Source organism: Camelus bactrianus, chromosome 34, assembly GCF_048773025.1.
Source record: "Camelus bactrianus isolate YW-2024 breed Bactrian camel chromosome 34, ASM4877302v1, whole genome shotgun sequence".
In the NCBI taxonomy this organism is placed as follows: Eukaryota; Metazoa; Chordata; class Mammalia; order Artiodactyla; family Camelidae; genus Camelus; species Camelus bactrianus.
The window spans coordinates 636,906-659,249 of record NC_133572.1 but is presented as its reverse complement, the minus strand read 5'-3'; the positions used below and the strand labels follow the sequence as shown (position 1 = coordinate 659,249).

General features: G+C 59.8%; 1 protein-coding gene across 19 annotated transcripts in view; it reads left to right on the top strand.

Moving 5' to 3' along the window:
* The window catches only part of CACNA1C (calcium voltage-gated channel subunit alpha1 C), a 435,155-nt gene that overhangs the window by 391,718 nt on the left and 21,093 nt on the right, over positions 1–22,344 (top strand). For 16 of the 19 annotated variants that reach the window (XM_074357570.1, XM_074357565.1, XM_074357560.1 and 13 more), the window contains 7 exons: positions 8,133–8,165; positions 10,619–10,747; positions 12,185–12,250; positions 13,582–13,673; positions 20,848–21,013; positions 21,522–21,649; positions 22,232–22,328. In XM_074357570.1, coding sequence (XP_074213671.1) covers positions 8,133–8,165; positions 10,619–10,747; positions 12,185–12,250; positions 13,582–13,673; positions 20,848–21,013; positions 21,522–21,649; positions 22,232–22,328 — 711 coding nt within the window. The remainder of the gene's footprint in view (positions 1–8,132; positions 8,166–10,618; positions 10,748–12,184; positions 12,251–13,581; positions 13,674–20,847; positions 21,014–21,521; positions 21,650–22,231; positions 22,329–22,344) is intronic. The other 3 variants (XM_074357567.1, XM_074357558.1, XM_074357569.1) reach the window with 1 other exon arrangement.

Genomic DNA, 22,344 nt, shown 5'->3' with positions numbered 1-22,344 from the left:
TGTGTGGCTGCACGAGCCCCAGGCTGTTTCCCAGGCACTGTCAGGCCCCTGAGCTACACGCACGTATCCTTCCGGCCTGAGGAGCACCCGCGAGAGAGGCAGGGTCGGGCAGGGGTGAGCCCCACGTCCAGGGGGAGCGCAGCGAGGGTCCCCAAGAGCATCAACGCCAGAGAGATGATGGCAGGGAGGTGGAGGAGGGTGACGGCAGCTGCTCCCCAGGGCGGGGGACCTCTCAGTCGGGGGGCCTTCGGGGCTCTCACTGTCGGCCAGGCCCGTGCCATCACTCAACCTGCTGTTTACTTGCAAACTGTCTTTAAAGAAGAACCAAGACAAGGAAACAATTTCTAGAGGATGAAGTTTCTACCCCAGAACGTGGCTGTTGGTAGGGGCGGGGTGCAGGACAAGAGAAGCCCGGGGACTCGTCTCGCAGACTTGTCTCGCCGTTTGTACAGCGGCTTCTGTTCAGCTCGCCTGGGCTGAATCTGGCTCATGTGGCCCCTAATTACCCTGTGAGTTGCACAGACCAGAATTCTCAACCCGTTTGCCGAAGCCGCAGGTGAGGCTGGGGTGGCAGTGCCTCTCCCCGCCTCCCAGCTGGACCCCAGGCCCCCTGGTGTGGTCCAGCCCCCCCTGGGCCGCTGTCCAGCCTCTTCTGTCCCCGATGCTGTCTTACTGACACGTCTCCCGTGTCCCCCTCCCGTGGCTCCCACCGGCCAGGATTTGTTCAGCCCTCGCATTCGGCAGTTTGTATTTTAAATAACCGCAGGAGGCTTCTTAATTTTCTAAACAAAAAGCTACCAGCCCCCTGACGGTTTGAAGCCCCTCCAGCTCCCCCCACCCTCCCTCGCCCACGCCGGGATGCTCTTCAGTGTCCAGACTAAGGAGCTGGAGCAGAGTCGCGCCGACGGGCTGTGTGTGAGAACACGGGGACAGTGAGTGTGACAGAGCGCAGAGGACGTGCCCTGAGACCGCCTCTCAGCTCCGCTGGCCCTCCCTCCCTCCCACACAGGCAACGGCTTCTGGGCGGAGGGGACACACGTGTCGCCACCCAAGGCAGGAGAGGAGGACAGGCTGGACAGGCCTGTGGACGTGCTCGAGGCCTGCTGCCCTCCTCGGTCTGGGGAGCGTGGAGGGCGACAGCGCCGGGGGCCTCTGTTCACAAACCCCATGCCAGCTGTAAAGCACCCGAGCAAAGGGCGTTCCTTCCAAACCCCTGCTGACGACAGTGGAGCAGCTGGTCTCCAGCCAGTCACACCGCCTTACCGCTGACGCCCGCAGACGGCCCAGCCCTCGTCCGGGGTGCACCTGGACTCTTAGCCGACGGATCCAACCAGATTGAAGCAGGCCCGCTGACCACTGCCCGGAACTCAGGCTCTACGGGCCTGCCCACAAGAGTGGACGTGGCCCTGCGCCCGAGGGCAGCCAGATGGTGCGGACAAGTTGTGTGAGCAGCGATGCTTCAGCTGAGGCAGGACCCTCCGCCGTGCGGCTCTGACTTCAGGCCGCCCGCAACGTGGGGGTCTGGACGCTCCCTGGCGCAAGGACAAGGTCAGGCCCAGGGCGCTCCCAGGCCTCCCCGCGCTCTCCAGTCCTACTGTCGTTGCAAGGCCTCCTCTCGCAAGCAGCCGCGCTGTCCCGGCCTCAGAGGGAGCCGCGAGGCCTTTCCCTCACCTCTGATGCTGTCACACCTGCCGAATGCGCCTGCCCTGCAAACGTTTGCCACCTTCAAACGCCTCTCCCCTGAAACGCCTCCCTCGCTCCCGCCTTTGCCAGGCTCTGGTGCCCCCCAGGAAGTGGACTCCCCAGGGGTTCCCGGAACATTGTGTGTTCCTCCAGCGCAGTCAGACCCCCGCTCTGTGAGCCGGGCACTGGGACCCATCATGGAGGGGACAAGCCCATCCCGGAGCGCCAGCTGGCAAACTCAGGCAGGGGGACAGCCTGACAGGAGCACAGACAACAGGGAGGTCCTGCCGCCCGGGAGGAGCCGCTGAGCGCTTCGGGGAAAACGCCGTCAAGTAGGGGGTGTCGGAGCAGCTGGGAGCAGAGCCGGCGGGTGCTGAGCATCTGTGAAGGTGACTTTGAACAAAGCAGAGGCGTGGAGGAAGGGAGGCGTTGCCCTGGAAGACACCCCGGGAGGAGCTCTGGGGGGACGAACAGGGCAGAGGGGAGATGGGGGACCAGGGAGGGCACCCGATTTGGGCCTTAACCTGAGCAGGAAGGGGAGACACCGGCCTTTTCAGAAGAGGTGCCCCGTGACCAGGGGACCACTTTGCCGTCCACTTGAGTCAAGGGCGGAAGCCGGGACACCACGTGGAAGGGGAACATAGTCCTCCGGGTGGGAGGGCGGGCGCTGCTGCAGAAGTGGTGGAAACGGTCAGGTTCCCAGCCTGAAGTGACAGGAGGCCTGACAGCGCCTCCCGACAGACTGGACGTGGGCTCGCGAGAAGGGTGCCCGGGGTGCCGTGCGGTTAGGCCGAGAGGCAGGAGGACGGAGTTGGTGTCAGCTGGGGGGGGGGGGGGCACGTTTGTGTGAGGAGGTCCGGGCGCAGGTGGGCGCGTCTACCTGACTGTCCGGGGGGGACGTCTGAGGTCGGGGGAACCCTGGTTGGGCAGCTGGGCCCTCCCTTGTTCCCAGCTGAGCGAGATGCCGGGGAGGTTTGCAGAGGGCATCTGAGCCGAGGGACCTCGGACGTCCCCTGAGTCGTGGGGGAGGTGGGAGCACTGGTCTCAGCGGGCTCAGACCCGCCAGCAAGGCCCCAGAAAGCGTTCGCTCTTCCCCGAGAGCCGTCTGCTTTTGTTTGTCCGTTCCCTTGAGTCTCTGTCTTGCTGTCTCCTTTTCTCCGTCCTTCAGGCTCACTTGTCCCCCCGTCTCCCCCCGTGTGGAGTGATTCTCTGATGCTGTTAGCACGCCTGACGAGCTGATTCCATTCATTTATTCTTCACGAGTTTCTTTGTTTGTTATTTGTTTGAATGACTGTCCTTCCCAAGGAAGATTGTCCCAAGGAACCACCCTGGCGATTTTGTTATCCATCCTGGTAATCCGTCCTGTTGGGTGCGAGCTTCTGGCAGGTCACAGCACCCGGGGGCCACCGAGCTACAGGGGAATCACGTAGTGACTCCTGAGATGGAAGCCGGGCTGCCCACGTCTCAGCTCAGCCACAGGCACGGAGAGAGCCCCCCCTGCTCGGCACCTGCCCTCCCGACCCCTTCCAGGGACCTTCTGAAGGGACGTTTCACCGGGGTGCCTGTGACCACAAAGGTTCTCCTTCCTGGCTAGAGCCTCCTTCCGCTTCTGGCTTGAGTTTTGCTTTGGAAGCACAGGTGCATGCCGGGGCTTCCAACACGGGGGCCTGGGGAGGGGCTGCACTCCCACCTTCCAGCTTCGCACCTTTGGGGTGACCTCGCCTGGCCCTCGGCCCTTTTCTGCCCCATCTCCCCCCTCCTCACCCCCACCTTCCTCGTCCAGCTCTCCCCCCCACCCCCATGTTCCTCGTCCAGCTCCCCCCTCCTCACCCCCACCTTCCTCGTCCAGCTCTCCCCCTCCCCCTCCTCACCCCCTCCTTCCTCGTCCAGCTCTCCCCCTCCCCCTCCTCACCCCCACCTTCCTCGTCCAGCTCTCCCCCCTCCTCACCCCCACCTTCCTCGTCCAGCTCCCCCCTCCTCACCCCCACCTTCCTCGTCCAGCTCTCCCCCTCCCCCTCCTCACCCCCACCTTCCTCGTCCAGCTCTCCCCCCTCCTCACCCCCACCTTCCTCGTCCAGCTCTCCCCCCTCCTCACCCCCACCTTCCTCGTCCAGCTCTCCCCCCTCCTCACCCCCACCTTCCTCGTCCAGCTCTCCCCCCTCCTCACCCCCACCTTCCTCGTCCAGCTCCCCCCTCCTCACCCCCCCTTCCTCGTCCAGCTCTCCCCCCTCCTCACCCCCACCTTCCTCTCCAGCCCTCCTCCTGCACAGACTCAGGCCCCCCTCCCCGTTCATACCAGGCCAACATGGTCAGTGAAGAAGTTTGCACTTGACCCCCCCCCCAACTTGCCCCGGAATCTGAAGGCCAGGGGCCCCGCCCTCTGAGCGAATGGATCCCAGTTGACTGTGCTTATTGCAACCTTGCGTCTCTCGCGCGAGGAAGCGCTTCCTGCGACCTTAAAACCCACGCCATTTAAAGCAGATTTTACTTTGGGCTCCTTAAAGCCCCTTTCCCACAGCCACCCCTGGGGTGCTGAGATGTGGCATCTCCCAGCCCCTGCGCAGCCACAGGACCGCACTCCTGTCCCCGGGGCACCCGTTTCTCCTGCTGGGAAGGAGAGCTAAGAGGAAAAGTGCACATGCTGGCTGCCGGCCGTGCTGCCAGGCGTCTCTGGACGCCGCCGACTCGGCCATTCCCAGCTCTCCACGGGCACCTGCCGGTGCTTACCCTCCACCCCAGGTCCGCCGGGGTCTCCCCACGGTACCAGGACGTGCTCACCGCTGGACTCGCCATCCTGTCTTGCAGATCAAATTGAGATGAGCTTAGAGACAGTCAAAGCAGAGAAGCAGAGCTTGGGTGGGGGGTAGTCCGGGGGGGCGTCGGCTGGACTCAGATCTTCAGGTGATTTGGAATGGAATTTAAATCAGATCCACTCCCTAGGTTCTGGACAAGATTTTTCTTTTAAAAAAAAAAGGGAAGTTTCTGTAGGAGGGCAGCCAAGACTCACTCCCGTGATGTTGATCTTGACTCGTGGTTCAGAGGGAGACGGAGTTTCAGCGTCCTGACGTTGCCGCCACTGTCTCAGGGCAGCCGTGGGGCCGGGCGCCCTAGTCTGTGGAGCTGTGCACCACTCGGCCTTCCCTGGAGGGAGTCGGGGACATCTGCTCCACAAAGCCAGCGCGTCTAGGAGGCACAGCAGTGGCTTATGTTGCTCCAGAATTCTCTCTGACCTCCTGACCACGGGAGAAGGTCCTGGAAGACAACTCGCTGGGGTATTCCAGCCTCGACGTCCACCTCTCGAGGGCTACCTGGCCCTCCATCCCCAGTGGTCCTAGCCTCCTGGCTACACAAGAAGGACGAGGAGGAGGAGGGGGAAGAAGAGGAGGAGGAGGAAGAGGGAGAAGCGAAGGAGGACGTAGGCCCTTCTTCACGTGGTGAGGAGCTGCTTTCCAACAACTTCAGTTCTCCAGAGAGACCCCGTCGTGTTAACCGCTGGGAAATCCCACCGGTTCTCACATCTGTCCTCCTGGGAAGACCCACTCCATCTTGGAGGACCCTCTCTCCGGCTGCCGGTGTCCCCTCCTCCACGAGGTCTGGGGAGGGGACCCCAGTGAAGAGGAGCCGTGAGTAAGTTCTGGAAGCAAAGCCTCTATCCACTGAGGGGAGGCTTCTCCTCAGGTCCTGAGCTGGGTTCAGGGAGGCAGTTCTGCAGACAACGTCCGCTGGCTGCCCGGAGCCGCGCTGGTCTTCGCCGGTTGTACCGCAGGGTGCGCTGCGGCCGTGCGCCCAGTGCGGGAGGAGGGCCGTCCCCGCAGCTGCCCATGGCCTGTCAGCCGGAGCCACCAGCGTGGACTCTGAAAACGCTCCCCGCTGCCTCTCAGAGGCAGAGCAGCCTCGTTCCGTTTCTACCAACTGCATGGACAAATTAGCTGTCTGCACATCCTCAACCCCTCAAAGTGACCAGATCCTTAGAAAACAAGGGTGAAAGGGTTGGCAGCACAGAATGGGCTCCACGCTCACCGTATCGGACACGGCGCTGGATCTACCTCCACCGAGCGCCACGATGGGGGCACGGCAACGTCCCTCGCTCGCTGCGGGGGGTGCGGGAGGGTGCCCGCGTGCACAGGGGTCCTTACGCCCCTTCCTCCCCAGGAAGACGGCAGGTGAGAAACCGTAAGCTGCTCGGGGGCCCTGGGAGCAGGTCCGAGAAAGGGTCGGAGGTGGACGGCACGTGAATTCCCCAGGCTCCCGACTGAGCCTGGATTTGGCTCCAAAAGTAGAACTGACTAATGCTCAGGGGTTCCTCAAACCCCGGTTCTGGGGGTCCCAGAACCGTCTCTGGGCCAAAGGTGCAGCTGCCCTGTCTCCCTCCTAGCTCAGGGGACGCCAAGCAGCAGGCAAGGACGCCAACGACGGACGGCCACCCAGGGTACCTGGGGGTGTCAGCAGACGGGGTTCTCCGAGGGCAGGGCTGTGGGGCGGGCCTCTTCACGTTGGCCCACTTAGAAATCACTCCGGGTTGCTGTCTGGCTTTTTCTGGTGCTGAGTTACTTCGGGGACCGTGGATCTTCTAAGTGTAGCTCCTCACGTAAGAACAGATTCCTGCAAGAGGCTGACAGGCAGCCCTGCACGGGCACCCTCTGAAGAGGGGGCTTAAGGCCCAAGAAGAAAACCAACCCAGGAGTGTCCAGATTCTCCCAAAGTGAGGCTCTCTGGAGAGCCACTGAGCCCTGGGCTGGGGGACACCACACAGGAACCCCAGAGGCCCCCATCCTCCCTCCCACCACGGCCTGCAGGGCGCCTCCTGACTCCCTGTCCAACTGAGACATTTAAAAATCCCAAAGGAAGGCTTCTGAGTGTTTAAGAAGTAAAATAAAATAAGCAGTTTTCATTGTTTAATGGCCGGGGGTTAATTTAGCTAGGCCAGATGACCCAAGTGGGTCCTCTAATCACCTCTATCCTGGTCTCATTCAGGATGGGGTTGATCCAGAAGACCTTGGAGCATGTGCCCAGGGCTCATGGCAGTAATGGCAGCGTTGATGGTTTCCAGGGTGGATCTAAGAGGGGTGAGGGACCAAGCCCTTGGGGCCCGCTGCCCTGCGCCCCAGCACCAAAGCTGGTGTAGACGCACCTCTGGCCACCCTCATGCCCCTCCCGGCTGATGTCCCAGAAACCTGGAGCTCCTCACGTGTCTGCACGGGGCACAAGCACTCTCCCAGCCTGGAACTTCCTCCGTGTGCATGCGTGCGTGTGTGTGTGTCTCCGTGTTCTATCTCGGCCTGCTAGCCAAACCCCAGAGACCCCACACCCTCCAGGCACGAGGGTCCACCTGGCAGCTGGTGACCCCCAGGAGGCAGAGACAGATCTAGAACGTATTCCATAAGTGGCCAGAGAGGTGTCCCGACCCTCCCCTTGCCTCACCCTGCATCTCCACCATTCCCAAGAGAGGACACCTGCAACCTGCTGCGGGAAAACAGAGGAAGTTGCTGAGAAATCTGTTACCAAAGGTGTATTTTCAGTCTGCTGGCAAATGTCTACTGTGCACATTTCCGTCCTTCAAAAACCCCATGACCTGTTCTCCTTGTTTGTTCCTTAAACACAGAAACACAAGAGCAACCCTCTGAGAGTGGAGGGGAGAGTGAAGTCCTGACCTAGAACGAGTTAGCACTCGGGGCCGGGGCCATCCGGGGCCGAGCTCTGTGCGGGGCCAGCGGGCAGGGCCGCTTCCCGGGCACAGGCTCGGGGCTGCAGGGCGTCCCCCTGCACCCGGCTCCTCGACGCCTGCCCCCAAGCCACCCAGCACTCAGGTCCGTGAGAACAGCTTCTCCGGGTGTTAATCATAACATCCTAAATTGTGTGCAGGTCTTTCAAATTTCAAAAACAGTCCACACTTGCTATCTCGTGCTGTGGCTGGAGCTCTCCCCACTGTGGGCTGGGAGCCCAGCAGGCCTGGCTCCCCCGGGCCTCAGCGTGGGGACTGGACCCACCCTCAGGTGGCCTGAGGACCACCTCTGTGGCTCGTCCTCGGTGGTAACTAAACCACTGTCTTCCCCTGAATGTGTCAGAGGGGGCCACTGCCAAAAAGACCAGCCCTGGGCGGAGGCCAGGCCCCTCTCCCTGAGCTGGCAAGGCTGGGCCAGTGCAGGCCATGCCGCCCCCCAGGGGCTATCTCAGGACACGCGGCTGGTTAAAAACCAACAAAACCTCCGTCCTCAGGGTTCAGAAGCCCTCATTTGTCATGGCTGTGAGGTAGTTAGTCCGTGGCCAGAGGTGGTCCCGGTAGGAGAAGGCCCCGAAGCCCTGCGGGTGGGAGGCCCGCTGTGCGCAGCCCCTGCCGCCTGCTCCGCCTCTCCCGCCACCATGTTGCTCCTGTGTTTCCCAGACCTCGGGGGCCGGGCGTCTTCGTCGGAGACTCATTACAGCTTATCTCTGTCTGCCTTTCTTTAAAGCCAGCTGAACATACCCAATGTTCTCCCTTTATGGTAAGACCGGGCTCCAAACCACGCTCTCGGCTTGTGACCGCCTCTGACACCCCACTCGCACCCGACCCAGCCCAGCTCCCCGTGCATGCCGCCCCGGGTCCGCCTGTGCCTTGCCTGCCTGGTCTGTGAGCTGTCGGTGCTGGTGTGACTCTTCCGTCCCTGAGCTTTCCTGTGGGGGGCGATTCACTGTGACTTTGACTGTCTGGTGAGCCGCGGGAGAGAACCGGACCGAGGGCCCCTTCCTGTTAAACGTCCTGAGGGTGCCGTCTCCAGCCTCAATCTGAGTGGGGTTTGCACAGGGCACCCCAGGCGCCTTGGTGAGGCCTCAGGGAAAGGAGGGGCTGGGAGGGCAGTGCCCCCCATCACCAGGCGTCTGTGGCTGCTGGCCAGCCTTGAGCTTGAGTTCACGGCCCCAGTAAGAGGTTCGGCTGGGTTCCCTACTGACAGTTGGCTTTCCCATCACTCGGCAGGGCTACCTGTGAGGTGCTTTAGAAGTAGGCCACAACCGCTTCCCTGCAGCAGGTTGTGTGGCCGGTGGCCACGCCTGCCACCAGAGTCCGGGACTCGCCCGCTCTGGCTAAGGTGATGGAGTGGCGACCACTGTGACTTGGCGGCCTCCTTGGAGCAGCCTTTCGAAACGGCTGCCACTACGCATTTCAGAAGTGGGCCACGTGCGGGTTTTCAGAAGGACCAGAGAGTGGGTGAAGTCCCTGCGCCCCGGAAGTCCGGGGGGCGGTGGGTGGCGCTTCCTGAGGAAGCCCACCCTGGGCTGTGCTGCCCCCGCCCTGGTCACTGATCACTGGAGCTTTAGCAGCTGCAGCAGCCGGGACGGCCCTGAACCCAGGCCGGAGCTCAGACTGCAAGCTCAGTCTTTGCTTTTTATGTCAGAGGCAGGTGCCCCTGCGGCACCAGCTTCCCAGCGCTGGATGCGCAGCTGAGCTTCCGTGTGAGCTGTTTCTTCTTTCTTCCCCCTTCCCAAGCTCGGTGGAACCGACAGCCTAGTTACAAAGCCCGAGCACCCCCACCCACTCTGCACCCTCCTCTGGGGGAGCACAGCCTCCTTCTAAGGAGAGAAAACAGAATTTCAAGTAGGTACACAGGCGACAGAAGCACAGAGATGAAGGGCATCAAAGACTTCCAGACACACAGGCAGGTCGACCGGGCGGGGGTACTGCTGTGGGCTCCCTCCCCGGCCCCCGCGGCTCCTCAGCCTGGTTTCTGTGGCCCCCCCAGGGCGGAGCCAGAGGTGCTGGCTGTGGGCTCCCGGTTCTGATCAGGAGAGTGGAGAGGCTGCTGGAGCCCTGGACACCGGTTGGAACCAAGGCCGTGGGATTTTCGTGGGTGTTGTCGGGGTGGATCTGACCTGGTTAGAAATCCAGCGAGGGGAACAGGGAACTGAGGACCGAGAGACGCTCCCTTGCGGGGGCTGCGGCAGGACAGTAACAGGAAGCCCAGAGGTCCGTTCTCTCCCGGGGCCCGTGGGGCTGGGGTGCTGCGCCAGCGCTGGGGAACCGGCCTGCCCCGGGGGCCCCACCCGCCGCTCTCTGGCCGGTGTGGGCAGGAGGGTCGGGGGTCCATCTGTGCTGACTGTCCTCAGATCTGGAGGCAGAGGGCGGTGGGGCCGCCTGTCCTGCCCCCGAGCCCTGCCCGGGTGCACGCCAGCCCCTGGCTCCCCCAGGCCCAGCAGCCCCAGCCCCGTGCCTCCTCTGCTGGCCCTGGCCTCGAGTGCACCCCTCTTGGCCCCCCCCGGCCTCCCTTCAGGACCCCACTGGGGAGACCACCTGCCCTGAGCAGGACCCTCGATCCTGTCACACCGAGACCGGACTTGTCACCCTGCCTGTGCCCCCACCCCTCCCAGGTCTTGCAGCCTGAGGCTCCGGAGCAGAGGGGGAGGTGCGGGGAGCAGCCTGAGGACAGCAGGGACTGTGGCCCAGGCACTGTCCACACCGAGCGTCACCCCAGACCCACCCCAGCCACGGGGGCCTGTGGGAGGTGGGGGGAGGTGACACAGAATCCCAGTGGCTACGGGGCAAGACCCCTCCGTGGGCAGCCTACCCTGCCCACCAGGACCCCCGGTGCCATCACTCCTCAGGGATGGAGGCCAAGCCGGCCCAGCCCCCTCGCAGGGAGCCAGTCCCACTCAGGATGCAGGACCCTCAGCCAAGCCGGGCAGGAAGAAGGCAGGGGGGCTCCGGGGCGGCGCTCAGCCTAGATTTCAAAGCCTAGGGGATTCCTTAGGGAATCTTCTGCTTCCCCACCCAGGGGGTAAGACTAGGAGGGTGGGGATGGGGCTCAGGGCCTGGGCACAGCCGGGCTCTGCCTGGGGCTGGACCACCGCAGGCGGCCCAGGGAGTGGGAGTGCCAGTGACCCGCCAGGCCACGTGGCTGGGCAGGCCCTCCCTGTGGGCCCCTCTGCTGTGTTAACTGCCACCTCCTGTTGCCAACGGCTCCAGAACGCGGAGGAGAACTCCCGCATCTCCATCACCTTCTTCCGCCTCTTCCGGGTCATGCGCCTGGTCAAACTGCTGAGCCGCGGGGAGGGCATCCGGACCCTGCTGTGGACCTTCATCAAGTCCTTTCAGGTAGCACCCGCCCCCCCCCACCCGGGAGAGGGCCCCGCACGCTCCCAGAGCCAAGGGGAGGTGGAACCGGTTCTGCCTTCTCTCTCTTCTGTGTTTTCTCCAAGAATTTCCCTCGCCAAGGGGCTTTGTGGTGGGAGAGGCCTGAGAGTGGGCGGAGGCCCTCTGCCCAGGAGCACTGCGTGAGGGTCTGCCCATGGCTTTAGCCAGACCCCCTGGCCTCGGGGAGAGGCGGTCCCCAATGTGGGCGCGGGCTGCCAACTGCAGGATTAATTCTCTCCACCCGGCAGTCGTTTCCTTCTGTAGAAGAGGAATGACGCTGCCCAGCATCTCTAGGGAGTGTTATGTAAGCTGGAGTTAAAAGAGGCAGGCCGCTGGGTCATGGGAATTTCCTGAGGGCAGTGGTGCGCGGACCCTGGCCCGAGGCTGCTGCTCAGGGACAAGGATGGGTCCTGATCCAAGCAGGTTGCAGGCAGAGGAAGGGGCTCTGCCGGGAGGGCTCATGTGCTCCCGGCAGCCCCCCAGGGCAGCCCCCAGCCTCTGCCCTCTTCGCAGCACCCCACCAGCCGGCCAGGCCAGGGGTCTTCCCAGTAACGGGCTCCCTCCCCACCTGCTGGTCCCTGGGGATCTGAGGAGTCTGATGGGGGTGGGCCCGGGTCCCACAGCCGGGGGCAACTGTACAGACCCCGTGTACTCACCCACCCCCGACATTCTCTGGGCTCAGAAGGGGCCCGGAACGCCCACCAGGCAGGGTGCACGCCCGGTCCCGTGGCGCCACCTAGTGGTGTGCGGGCTGGGTGCACAGCCTCTGTGAGCCCGTGAGGCCTCCCCCAGGCCGATTGGCTGAGTGAATAAAACACCTGAGACCAGCAGCGGGCAGGGCACTGCCCGGAGCGTTTAGTGAGCCGTAAACCCTGAAACGCAACAAACCCCCTGAAGTCATCACTCTTCTTCCCATTTTCCAGGTGAGGCGACCGGGGCTCAGAGAGGTTAGGCACGTGCCCAAGCTCCCACAGCAAGGAAGTGGCAGAAACGGGACTGAGCCCAGGGTCTCGCTGTCATTACATTTCCCTTTGTAACGCCTTTATCACACCCGGTAGGACAGCTTAAAGCTGTGTGAGGGGAGGGAAAGCCTGGTGTGTGTCCCCCGAGCCCCCAGCCCAGCCACACGAGGACAGGTGTGCGGCGGGAGTGACGTATTGAGGAATGTGACCCCACACCCGCTTTCCTGGGCCCATCCCACTGCTTCTCAGGTGCTTGAAACCCAGGTGAGGCGAGGGGTCAGCGCCAGGGCTCAGCGTTCGCCCTGGTGCCCAGGTCGCCTGTGGGGCTCCCGGAAAGGCCCCCAGCCAGGCAGCAGCCGTGGCTGGGGGACGCGATCTGGGGTGGGGGTGTGGCCAGCCCGCCCCGCCCGGCCCCACGGTGTCTGTGCTCTTCCAGGCCCTGCCCTACGTGGCCCTCCTGATCGTGATGCTCTTCTTCATCTACGCCGTCATCGGGATGCAGGTAGGACCCGCCGCGCCCCCGCTCCTCCTCCTTCCTCCTCCCAGGCCCAGCCCACACCCTCCTCCCCGCACCTCCACGAGCTCCTTCTGGCTCCAGAAGGTCGCAGGAGTCGGAGCGTCCCCTGTGGACCCTGCCGAGGCCAAGCTCAGAGGCCTTCCCCCTTCACCCTGGCCTGGGTTCTGCTGTGGATGGGGCAGGACTCCCCCAAGTCACACGAAGGGCCTGAGGAGGGCCAGGCCCCTGTCAGGAGACAGCGGGAAGCGCGTGTCAGACGGCACCTCCTTCCCAGGTCTGACGGCCCGAGACCCACCGGGCCAGCGGCATTCAGGAGACCTAAAGATGGGGGGGGGGGGCGGGGGCAGCCCTCCCAGTCGAACGGGCCCCCTGCACCTGGCCCTGCCCCACACCTAGAGTCTGCAGCCGGCCCTGGCCGGCGGGGCTCAGCGCAGCGCCCCGCCCGGGGGAGGCTCCTGCCCGCGGCAGCAGCGCCTCAGCTGCACTTCCTCCGCTTGCTGGTCACAGGACCCCAAGGTTCACAGGGTTCACCCTTTCCAGATGAGAGAGCAGCCTGGCCCCCGACCAAGGGTGGCCATTCCTGAGATAATCGTAGCTTTAAACGGCCAGAAAAAAGACAAAAGGAGGCCTCTGAGGTCAAGGGCGACTTGAGCTTCCGCGTCCCCCCCCAACCCCGACTCCACGGACGGAACTTGGGAGAGTGCTTGGGTGCACAGAGCTGAACGCCTCCAGCGGAGCCTGGAGCTAACACGCAGGGCTGGGCCCTGAAAGCTCCGGAGTGGGGCCCGGCTTTCTCACCACAGAAAGGGGGTCACCATGGTGACTGTGGGGTGGCGACTGGGTGACACCCCCATCTCGGGGACGAGACCACAGTGCACATCGAGTCACCACCGCGCTGCGCACTTTAAATACGTGCAGTTATCCTTGTTAATTAGTCCTCAATAAAGCTTTTTGAAAAAGAAGACAAGAAAAATGTTCTCAAGAATCTGCAATCAAAAACAAAAAGAAAAAAGAAAGAAAGAAAAAAGAAAGAGGAAGGCCAGCAAGGCCTCTGTCCTCGCAGAAGCAGAGCTGAGGTCTTGGCTCTCAGCCCCGCTCCCGGGGGGTAAAGGGCACTCAATTGCTGCTGCCTGTCCAGTGTGGAGGCCGGGGTTCGGGGCTGGACAGGGGTCAGGCGCCTCCCCTGTGAGGCCCTCCAGGTGGAGCTTGTGGGCCAGCCTGTCTGGGGTCAGCTGTGAGCCCCGAAGAGCCCTTGGAACGCCAGGTGGGACAGGACCCCTCCGTCCACACTCACCGAGCCCGTCCTCTCCCCCTAGGTGTTTGGGAAAATCGCCCTGAACGACACGACGGAGATCAACCGGAACAACAACTTCCAGACCTTCCCCCAGGCCGTGCTGCTGCTCTTCAGGTGGGTCTGCACAGCAGGTGCGTGGGGGGCAGGTGCGCGGGGACAGGTGCACAGGGCACCTGTGGGGGGGCGGGGCAGGGTGACACGGTGGCCGCCCTCACTGCTGTTACCACGACTGGACGGGCGCACCCGCCGGTGACATGGGACATCAGTAGGGGATGAGAAGTCACACTCTGAAGCGCCCTGGTTGGAGGCCGAGCCAGTCCAGAGCCGGGCCCGCAGCGCCCTCGCTCTGTGACCTTGAGTGACCTTGAGCAAGACTCAGCTTCCTCCTGCAAGCTGCTTGGGCTCCAGAGTCGGTGTGCTGGCCGTCTCGGGGGTCCGGTCACCCACACTCAGTGCCCCTCGTCTGGGCCAGCACGAGCCCCCCCTCCTGGGGAGCCACCCCGCAGGTCCGGCTGCCCCCAAGGGAGCAAATCAATGCTGTAGCTGCATCTCCCCCTCGTCTGGGCCCCAGTCACCCCTGCTCATCGCAGCCTGGGACGCTGGGCCCCGTCTGGGGTTCCTCCACTCCTGGACCACATCACTTCTCGAGTCCATTCTCGCACGTGAGTTCCACAGCCTGTGATGCCGGCAGAGGCAGTGAGCCCTGGCCCCTCCATGGGGGCCTTTCCAGAAGGCCCGGGGGCCGTCTCTGTCAGCTCACCCCCTTCACCGTGTCCTGCAGAGTCCTGTCCCCACATCCACGCCCAAGTGTCGCTGTTTCTCAAATGTGTTAAATCGCTCTTGAATGTCAGCCTGACGGCGCGCCTCCCTCAGACCACGGCCGTGAGAACACAGGGGCTGCTGTGAGCCCCCGCTCAGCAACAGCACTTAAGCCTGAGCTGCACTTAGATATGGGATTGGACACAGTTACGCACCCGAGCTCCGGGTCTCCCCCTCCTTTCCAAGGAGACAGACTGACAGGGGACAGTCCATGAACGAATGAGGAAGGACAAAACCCCAAAGCGTGCTGCCGGCGAGCCAGCCACGCGAGGAGGCCCTAAGTGAAAGCGGGCGGGTGGGGTCCAGCAGGAAAAGGCCCGAGTCGGGGAAACACATGCCCACCCAGGGTGCCGGCCGCGGAGGGCGCGGTCCCCGGGGCTCCCCCGAGCTCAGGACCCGCGGGACGAGGCGCCAGGGGCCTGGGGCCACGACCGGGCTGCTTGCTCGGGGGACTGCATTTGGAGAGCATTTGCCGACGACGCCCACAGGCTGAGAGCGGAGCCCTGGCGTCGCAGCCCAGGGCTTTGGGTCTGAGAGGCAGAGCAGGGCCCCGGGGAGCCCGCTCTCCGAGAGAGGCGACCCCTCGGCCGCACGACTTGGCTTTCTCGCCTGGTCCCCAGAGAGGCTCCTGCAACGAGACCTCGATCCACAGAGATGTGGGCCGGGCTCTGCACCTCCCCAGAGTGTCGCGGAACAACCTGCGTCAAGGAAGAAAGACCCGCAGCTACCGGTGAGCGAACACGCGGGCGCGCAGAGAATACGGAGGCCCCAGGTATCTGGAGATAAATGCAGCTTGTGTCTTTAGAGGAATTTCAGAGCATGAGACGTCTGTCAGCCTGAAAAGGAGCAGGAGGAGAAGAGGTCGTTGTGAACGAGAGCAAGTCAGAGAGGGCGCTGGCAGACACACTGCTGAGACGGTTTAGAGTGGACGCAGCTGAAGAGGGGATTCACGATCTGCAAGGCCGAGGCAGGGGCTGTGTCCTTACACGGCAAAAGAGACAAAGGTTGAAAATATGAGACTTGACACGTGGATGGAGGTCAGAGCCAGGAAGCCCCATCTTCATGACACAAACTCAGACAGAACGAGCCAGAGGCGTGGAAAGAAGGGACCACAGACCAGGGAAAGGGCAAGTGAAGACAGGAGCCTTCGGACAGGAGGGCCTGCGAGGGCGGGCAGGCGCAGCGGAAAGGGGCCTCCACCAGACCCGCGGCGAGGCTGCAGAAAACCAAGAGTAAGGCAGAAATCCCGAAGGCTTCCCAAGAGGGCGAAGCGAACCGCTTGCCAGGGACCAGGTGCCGCTGGGCCGCGGGCCACCGTCCCGGGCGTGCTGGGAGGCGGGTAGCGGACTCGGTGTTAGGAGGAGAGTGGGCTTTGGGACCCAGCCTCCTGGGATGCAGCCCGATCAGCATCCAAGTAACAAAATGTAGGCCTTTCCAGAGCGTGAGGAGGCTTTCCGCGTGAACCATCTCTGACAAGATTACACGGGGACGTTCTTCCACAGAAAAGAAAATCACTCGAAGCAGCAGTGAGCAGAGTAACGCCGAGTAGAGCAATGCTGAGGTTTACGGTTACGACGTGTCATGGTGCTTGAGTCACCGTTCTAAGTACCTCACGGCTGAAGCTACAGACTGCTTAGAGAGGAGGAAGTAAAGGAAATTCAGAGCCAAAACTAACTTGCGTTTTAAAATTTACTAAAAGTAAACTAATAGATGGAAGAAGAATGACAAAATAACCCTAAAGCAAGAAGGAATGCACTTATTAAAATAAAAGCAGAAGGTAATAAAATATGAAACAAAAATATTTATCAATAAACCTGAAAACAGATGGTTTGAAAAGACCAATAAATAGACAAACTTTCATCAAATCCAATTTAAAAAAGAAAGACGCAGCATCAGGAGTAAGAAAAAGCAACGTAACCGCAGATGTGGGGGTGATTTTAGAACGAAGAGAACATCACCAGCTTAGGCCGACATATCCGAGAACCTAGACGAAGAAGATGCTTTCGTGCAAGAAAGTACAAATTCAGTATAAATTGTAAGAATTGTCTCAAGAAGAAGTTTTTTGGTTAACCGCAACAGAAACTGATACGGTCGTCAAAGGTTAGTCCTCCAGTGGGCCCAGGAGCCAGCATTTTCACGTGTGATTTCCACCAAAACGTCAGCGTTCCTGTGTCACACAACCTTCCGGGAGCGGAAACGGGTAGAAACCTCCCCCGTCCTCCTGTGAGACAACGTAAGGCGAAAAGCAACAAGAAAGGGGAAGACTCAAGAAGGGTCAAAATGCAAGTGTGTGGACAGAAGTCTTGCTGTTTACCGACAACTCTGGCTGATGCAAGTGGAAAACCCAAGGACGTCAACTCCAGAACCTTGTAGCAATTAACAGGATGGGCACAGGGATGATGAACAGTCACGCTCCTTCCTGAGAATGTGCAAGTCTGCTCGCTGTGCTGCAACAAACACCGCAGACGGGGTGGTAAACAGCAGGCTTTTCTTCCTCGAACTTCTGGAGGCTGGAAGTCTGAAAGTCAAGGTCAAGGTTCTGGGCGATCCTGTTCCTGGGGAGAGCCCTCTTCCGGGCCCCGCTGGGTCCTCGCAGGGTGGAGAGGGGCGAGCGCTAGTCTCTCCTCCTGCTCTTATAAGGACACTAATCTCCTCACGCGGGCCCCTGCCTCATGACCTGGCCTAAACCGAAGCGCCTGCCAGCACCGTCACGCTGAAGTCTAGGGCTTCAGCATAGAAATTCTGAGGACACGGACACTGGGTCCGAAACAGGTGACAGCCGGCCCGTCCCTGTGACAGAGGAGCTCATACGCGCTCACTTCTCCTAGTCTACGTGACACCGCAAGTTGTATCCAATGCAGTGAGATGAGAAAATCAAATCAAAGGGCAAGAACTGAAGAAGGAACAAAATTGATTGCCCAAAAAACCGACTGTCAAACTCAGTGACAAAGAAAAAAGCAAACAACCCCATTTAAAAGTAGGCAAAGAAAATAAACAAACAAACAAACAAAAACAGCGTAAATACAGGACAGAAATAGACTCATAGACAGAGAATACAGACTTGTGGTTGCCAGGGGGTTGGAGGGTGGGAAGGGATAGACTGGGATTTCAAAATTGTAGAATAGATAAACAAGATTACACTGTATAGCACAGGGAAATATACACAAAATGTTATGATAACTCACAGAGAAAAAAATGTGACAATGAGTGTGTATATATCCATGAATGACTGAAAAATTGTGCTGAACACTGGAATTTGACACAAAATTGTAAAATGATTATAAATCAATAAAAAATGTTAAAAAAAAATAAAGTGGGCAAAGGACTCAAATAGACATTTCTCCAGAGATGGCGTGCACCCATGAACAGATGTTCAGCATCGCTCATCGTTAGGCAAATGCAAATCCAAACCGCAACGAGATGCCACTCCACACCCACCGGGACGGCGACCATCAGAGGAGGACAAGGGCCGGTGACAACGTGCAGAAACTGGAATCTTTGTGCGTTTTGGTGAGAATGTGAAACGGTAACAGCCACTGCGGGAAGCAGTACGACTGTTCCTCAGAAATTTAACAACAGAACTAACGTACGATCCAGCAATTCCACTTCGGGGTCTGTACCTAAAAGAGCCGAAAACAAGAACTCAAAGAGACATTTGTACGCCGTGCTCACGGGAACGTTATTCACAGGAGCTTAAGCACGGAAGCATTGTGTCCATCGACAGATGAGTGGATAAGCAAGATGCGGTCTGTACACGCAGCGGAATATTATTCAGCCTCAGGAGAAGGCGGTTCTGACACCTGCTACGACACGGAGGAAGCCTGAGAACACTGTGCCCGGTGAAGCAAGTCCGTCACACAAGGACAAGTGTTCTGCGTGATCCCACTTGCGTGCGCTACTTAGAACAGTCGCAGGTGCAGGCGCGGGAGTAGGAGGCGGCCGCCGGCGCCTGGGGGGCTGGAGGACAGGGAGTTGCTGCGTAACCGGCGTGGGGCTTCTGCGTCACACGGCGAGGAGAGTCAGGGAGGTGCATGGTTGTCTCACTGAGCTGCACACTGAAGATGGTTAAGGTGGTCAGTTCTATGCTATGTGTCTTTTACCGCAATAAAAAAAAGAAAATACGTAAATAAAACATCTTTTCAAAAATTGATTGCCCACGTAGACTCTAGGAGAGAAACCTCAGAACAGAGAGTTCAGCACATCTGTCTGTAAAGTCAGCGGTTTCTCTCCACGTCTGCTGCAAATGGAAAAATACAACTTTGTAAAAGTACCATTTATAACAGTGACATTTTATTTGTTTATTTTAAAGAAGGTATCTAGAAATAATCTAATGACAGATGGATATGGAGGAACTATAAGCTTTTATTAAAAGACATTTTAAAAGGCCCAAGTAAATGGAGAGCAGACTCAAAGATGCCACGTTCCCCGAGTTCACCTGTGTTTGGACGCAGTTCCAGTCAGATGCTCAGTGGTTTGCGGGGCTTGATGAGCTGATTCTGATGTGTCTGTGGACTCAAAGAGCAGCAGAGCTGGGCGGGCTCACTCTCTGTGGGATCACGACGTCCGTCAACCTGGAGTTACTGAGACAACGTGGGGAGGGGGTATATAGCTCAGTGGTGGAGCATGTGCACAGCATGAGAAAGGTCCTGGGTTCAGTCCCCAGCGCCTCCGTGTAAATAAATAAATAAATAAATCGAATCACCCCCCCCCAAAAAAAGAATTTAATTAAAAAAAAGAAGCCACTTAAAAAAAAGGAAAAGGCAACGTGGAACCCCAGAGCCACAGTGACAAACCGATAGAGGAGAGTGAACAGACTTGCACAAGACCCACACGTCCACGGAAACATGACCCACGTCAGGAGGGTTATTTCACATCTGCAGGCACAGGTGGACTGTTCAGTAAATTGTATTAAGAAAGTTGGTGATCTAGACAGAAAAACATAAAGCATTTTTCTTCCTCATATCGAGTGCAAAAATAAACTCCAGGTTAATGGGTTCTTATGAAATCATTATGGAAAACAAAATTTTAGATCTTTTAGAACATATAGGAGAAGCGTTTTTTATAACCTAGAATAGGGCTGGATTTTTTTTTAGACAAGCCGCAAAAAGCACAAAACAGAGGGAAAATTCTCATTTGATCACATTGAAATTTAAACTTAGATTCATCACAAGACACCATAAATAAAACTGGGAACAAGCCGCAGACTGGAAGACTTTCCTTGCAATGCACATAGCTGACGGAGGACCAATATAAAGAACGTACGGAAGAACCCTTCAAATGAGCTAGACAGACAGCCCGTGGGCAGACAGGCGATTCAGCAGCAGATGAAGTAACATTTCTTGGCCTATTCATCGTTTTAAAACCAAATTAGAAATTGACACAACGTTGTAAACTGACTATACTTCAGTTAAAAAGTATACACCAGAAAAAGGAGGTGGGTAGGGCGTAGCTCAATGATGGAGTGCGTGCCTAGCGTGTACGAGGCCCTGGGTTCAGTCCCGGCACCTCCACCAAAAGTAGTAAGTAGATAAACCTAATTACCTACCCCCCAAAAAAAAACCAAATTAAAACAGCAATGAAATATCATTTCACACGCATCCCATGAGCAACATTTTTTACTAATACCAAGAGCCGACAAGTCTAAACTCAAAAACAGAAAAGAAAAGTGGTTGCCGGGGGCCGGTGGGGGAGGGGGGAGCAGACAGGGAGAGGCTGGCGTCGGGGCGCGAGCTCCCAGCCGTAAGATGAGCGAGGTCTGAGGCCTCAGGTTTGACGGGGTGACTGCAGTTACAACACTGATCGTGTGACAGCAGACTTGAAAGTCCTCGCGCGCACACAGAGATAGCTGTGTCCGGTGGTGGATGTGCTAAGCAGCCAGGTGGGAGGATGTGCACGTACATCAAACCATCACGGCTACGCTCTGAACAGCTTAGTTTTACTTGTCAATTATGCCTCAGTCGTGCTGAGAAAAGGCTTGGCAGTTCTGTGGAGCTCTGACGCCAGGAGCAGACCCTCGGAGAATAAGCAAGGCCCGGCAGTGAGGCCACGCCCACCGGCCCCTGGCAACTCCACCTCCAGGCAGGCACGGACCCGGCCCCCGTGGTGACTGCAGGCTTCTCTGCAACAGCAAGACGGAAAAGCAAAGACGAGCCTCAGCAGGGCAGTGGGGGCTTTATCCAGAGAGCACCTGCTCTCCGGGGTTAAGAGGAATGAACTAGCGATACATCCAAACGGCTGACTCTCAGAACGTAACATGGTTGTGAAAAGAGGGACTTGGCAACAAGGTGCAGTTTGTTACTTTCGCATAAAGCCTTGAACGTTCCAAACAACACTGTAAGTTTCCATGTTCGGTGGGTGTATGAGCGTTCGCTCTTCCGGGGGCTGACAGACCCCAGGCTCAACCTGGTGGCTCCCGGGGCTGGGGGGCCGGGGCCGTGGGCGGCGGCTCCAGGGCGTGCTCTCTCGCCAGGTGCGCCACGGGTGAGGCCTGGCAGGACATCATGCTGGCCTGCATGCCTGGGAAGAAGTGCGCCCCCGAGTCGGAGCCAGGCAACAGCACGGAGGGGGAGACGCCCTGCGGCAGCAGCTTCGCCGTCTTCTATTTCATCAGCTTCTACATGCTGTGTGCCTTCCTGGTGAGCAGGCGGCCGCCCGGGGGCCAGCGTGCGGCCCGAGCCACCCCGTGGCTCCAGCTCAGGGCCGCCCGCGGAGAGGCCGGCTCGGAAAGGCTGAGTCGGTGGGGCTGTTGGCCACCCTCAGAGACAGGCAGCAAGGGGGCCAGAGGGCGCTCAGCCGGCATCTTTCTTGTCTCCCCTTGGCTGTTGTCCTGCTGGCTTCGTCCCCAAGGAGCGTTTCTGGAACCTTGATGGGGAGCGAGGGAAAGGTGGAGGGTCGTCCCCTGTCCCCAGCAGCTCCACCCAGCCCCTGGGTGTGAGGGAAGCTGTCCCGCCCCCCGGTGGGGTTCACCCCGCACAGCCCTGGGGGAGCTGGGTCAAGTCCACATCCAAGAGACCCATGTTCCAGGGGCTGGTGATCGACACGGTGCCTCATGGCTGGCCTTTAGGAACGCTGGCTTCTGCCCTGCGTGGCACCACTGGCCACGTGGGCAGGCAGGCAACTCTGGCTGCTCTCCGTTCCCTGCAGATCATCAACCTCTTTGTGGCCGTCATCATGGACAACTTTGACTACCTGACCCGGGACTGGTCCATCCTGGGTCCCCACCACTTGGACGAGTTTAAGAGAATCTGGGCGGAGTACGACCCTGAAGCCAAGTAAGTCCCCAGGGGGAAAGGCCAAAGCCGCGAGGGGACAGTGCGACCACACCTGCAGGAGAGGCGGATCAGCACGGGGGGCCACTGCCGGCACTGGGCTGCGCAGGACACCAGGGTCAGGATCGAGGGTCGAAGGCCAGCAGTCGGAGGCGTTTGGTGAAGAACGTCCCTGCTATTCAGTTGAGCAGAAGGACAGGTCTCAGTGTTAGGACAGCGAGTTAAGTGCTCGCCGTAGCACTTCCGGGGCCGGGCCGACCTTGACTCCACCCCTGCAGCAGGCCCATCTATCCATCAAGCACGTCTGGGCGACACTCGGGAAGTGCCTTTCGGTCAGTGATTAGTTGACGGAAGTGGCAGTAAATATCGAGAATTCCATCATCCTCCCCGAGCACAGCACGATGGCAGCCTGAAAGTCTAACCTCATGAGTGCTGGATCGGGCGTCTAACCTGGCGCCAGTCTGCTCGGCCGGGTGCAGGGGGGGAGCCCGTCCTGCAGGGTCCCCACCCCAGGTGCGTGAGTCCCGGGCTGCTGGCCGAGACCCTCGCCCTCGCTGATCGTTCCTCCGCTCCCGCCTCTTCCAGGGGCCGCATCAAACACCTGGATGTGGTGACGCTGCTGCGGCGCATCCAGCCCCCGCTGGGTTTCGGGAAGCTGTGCCCTCACCGCGTGGCCTGCAAAGTAAGGGACAGCTGGG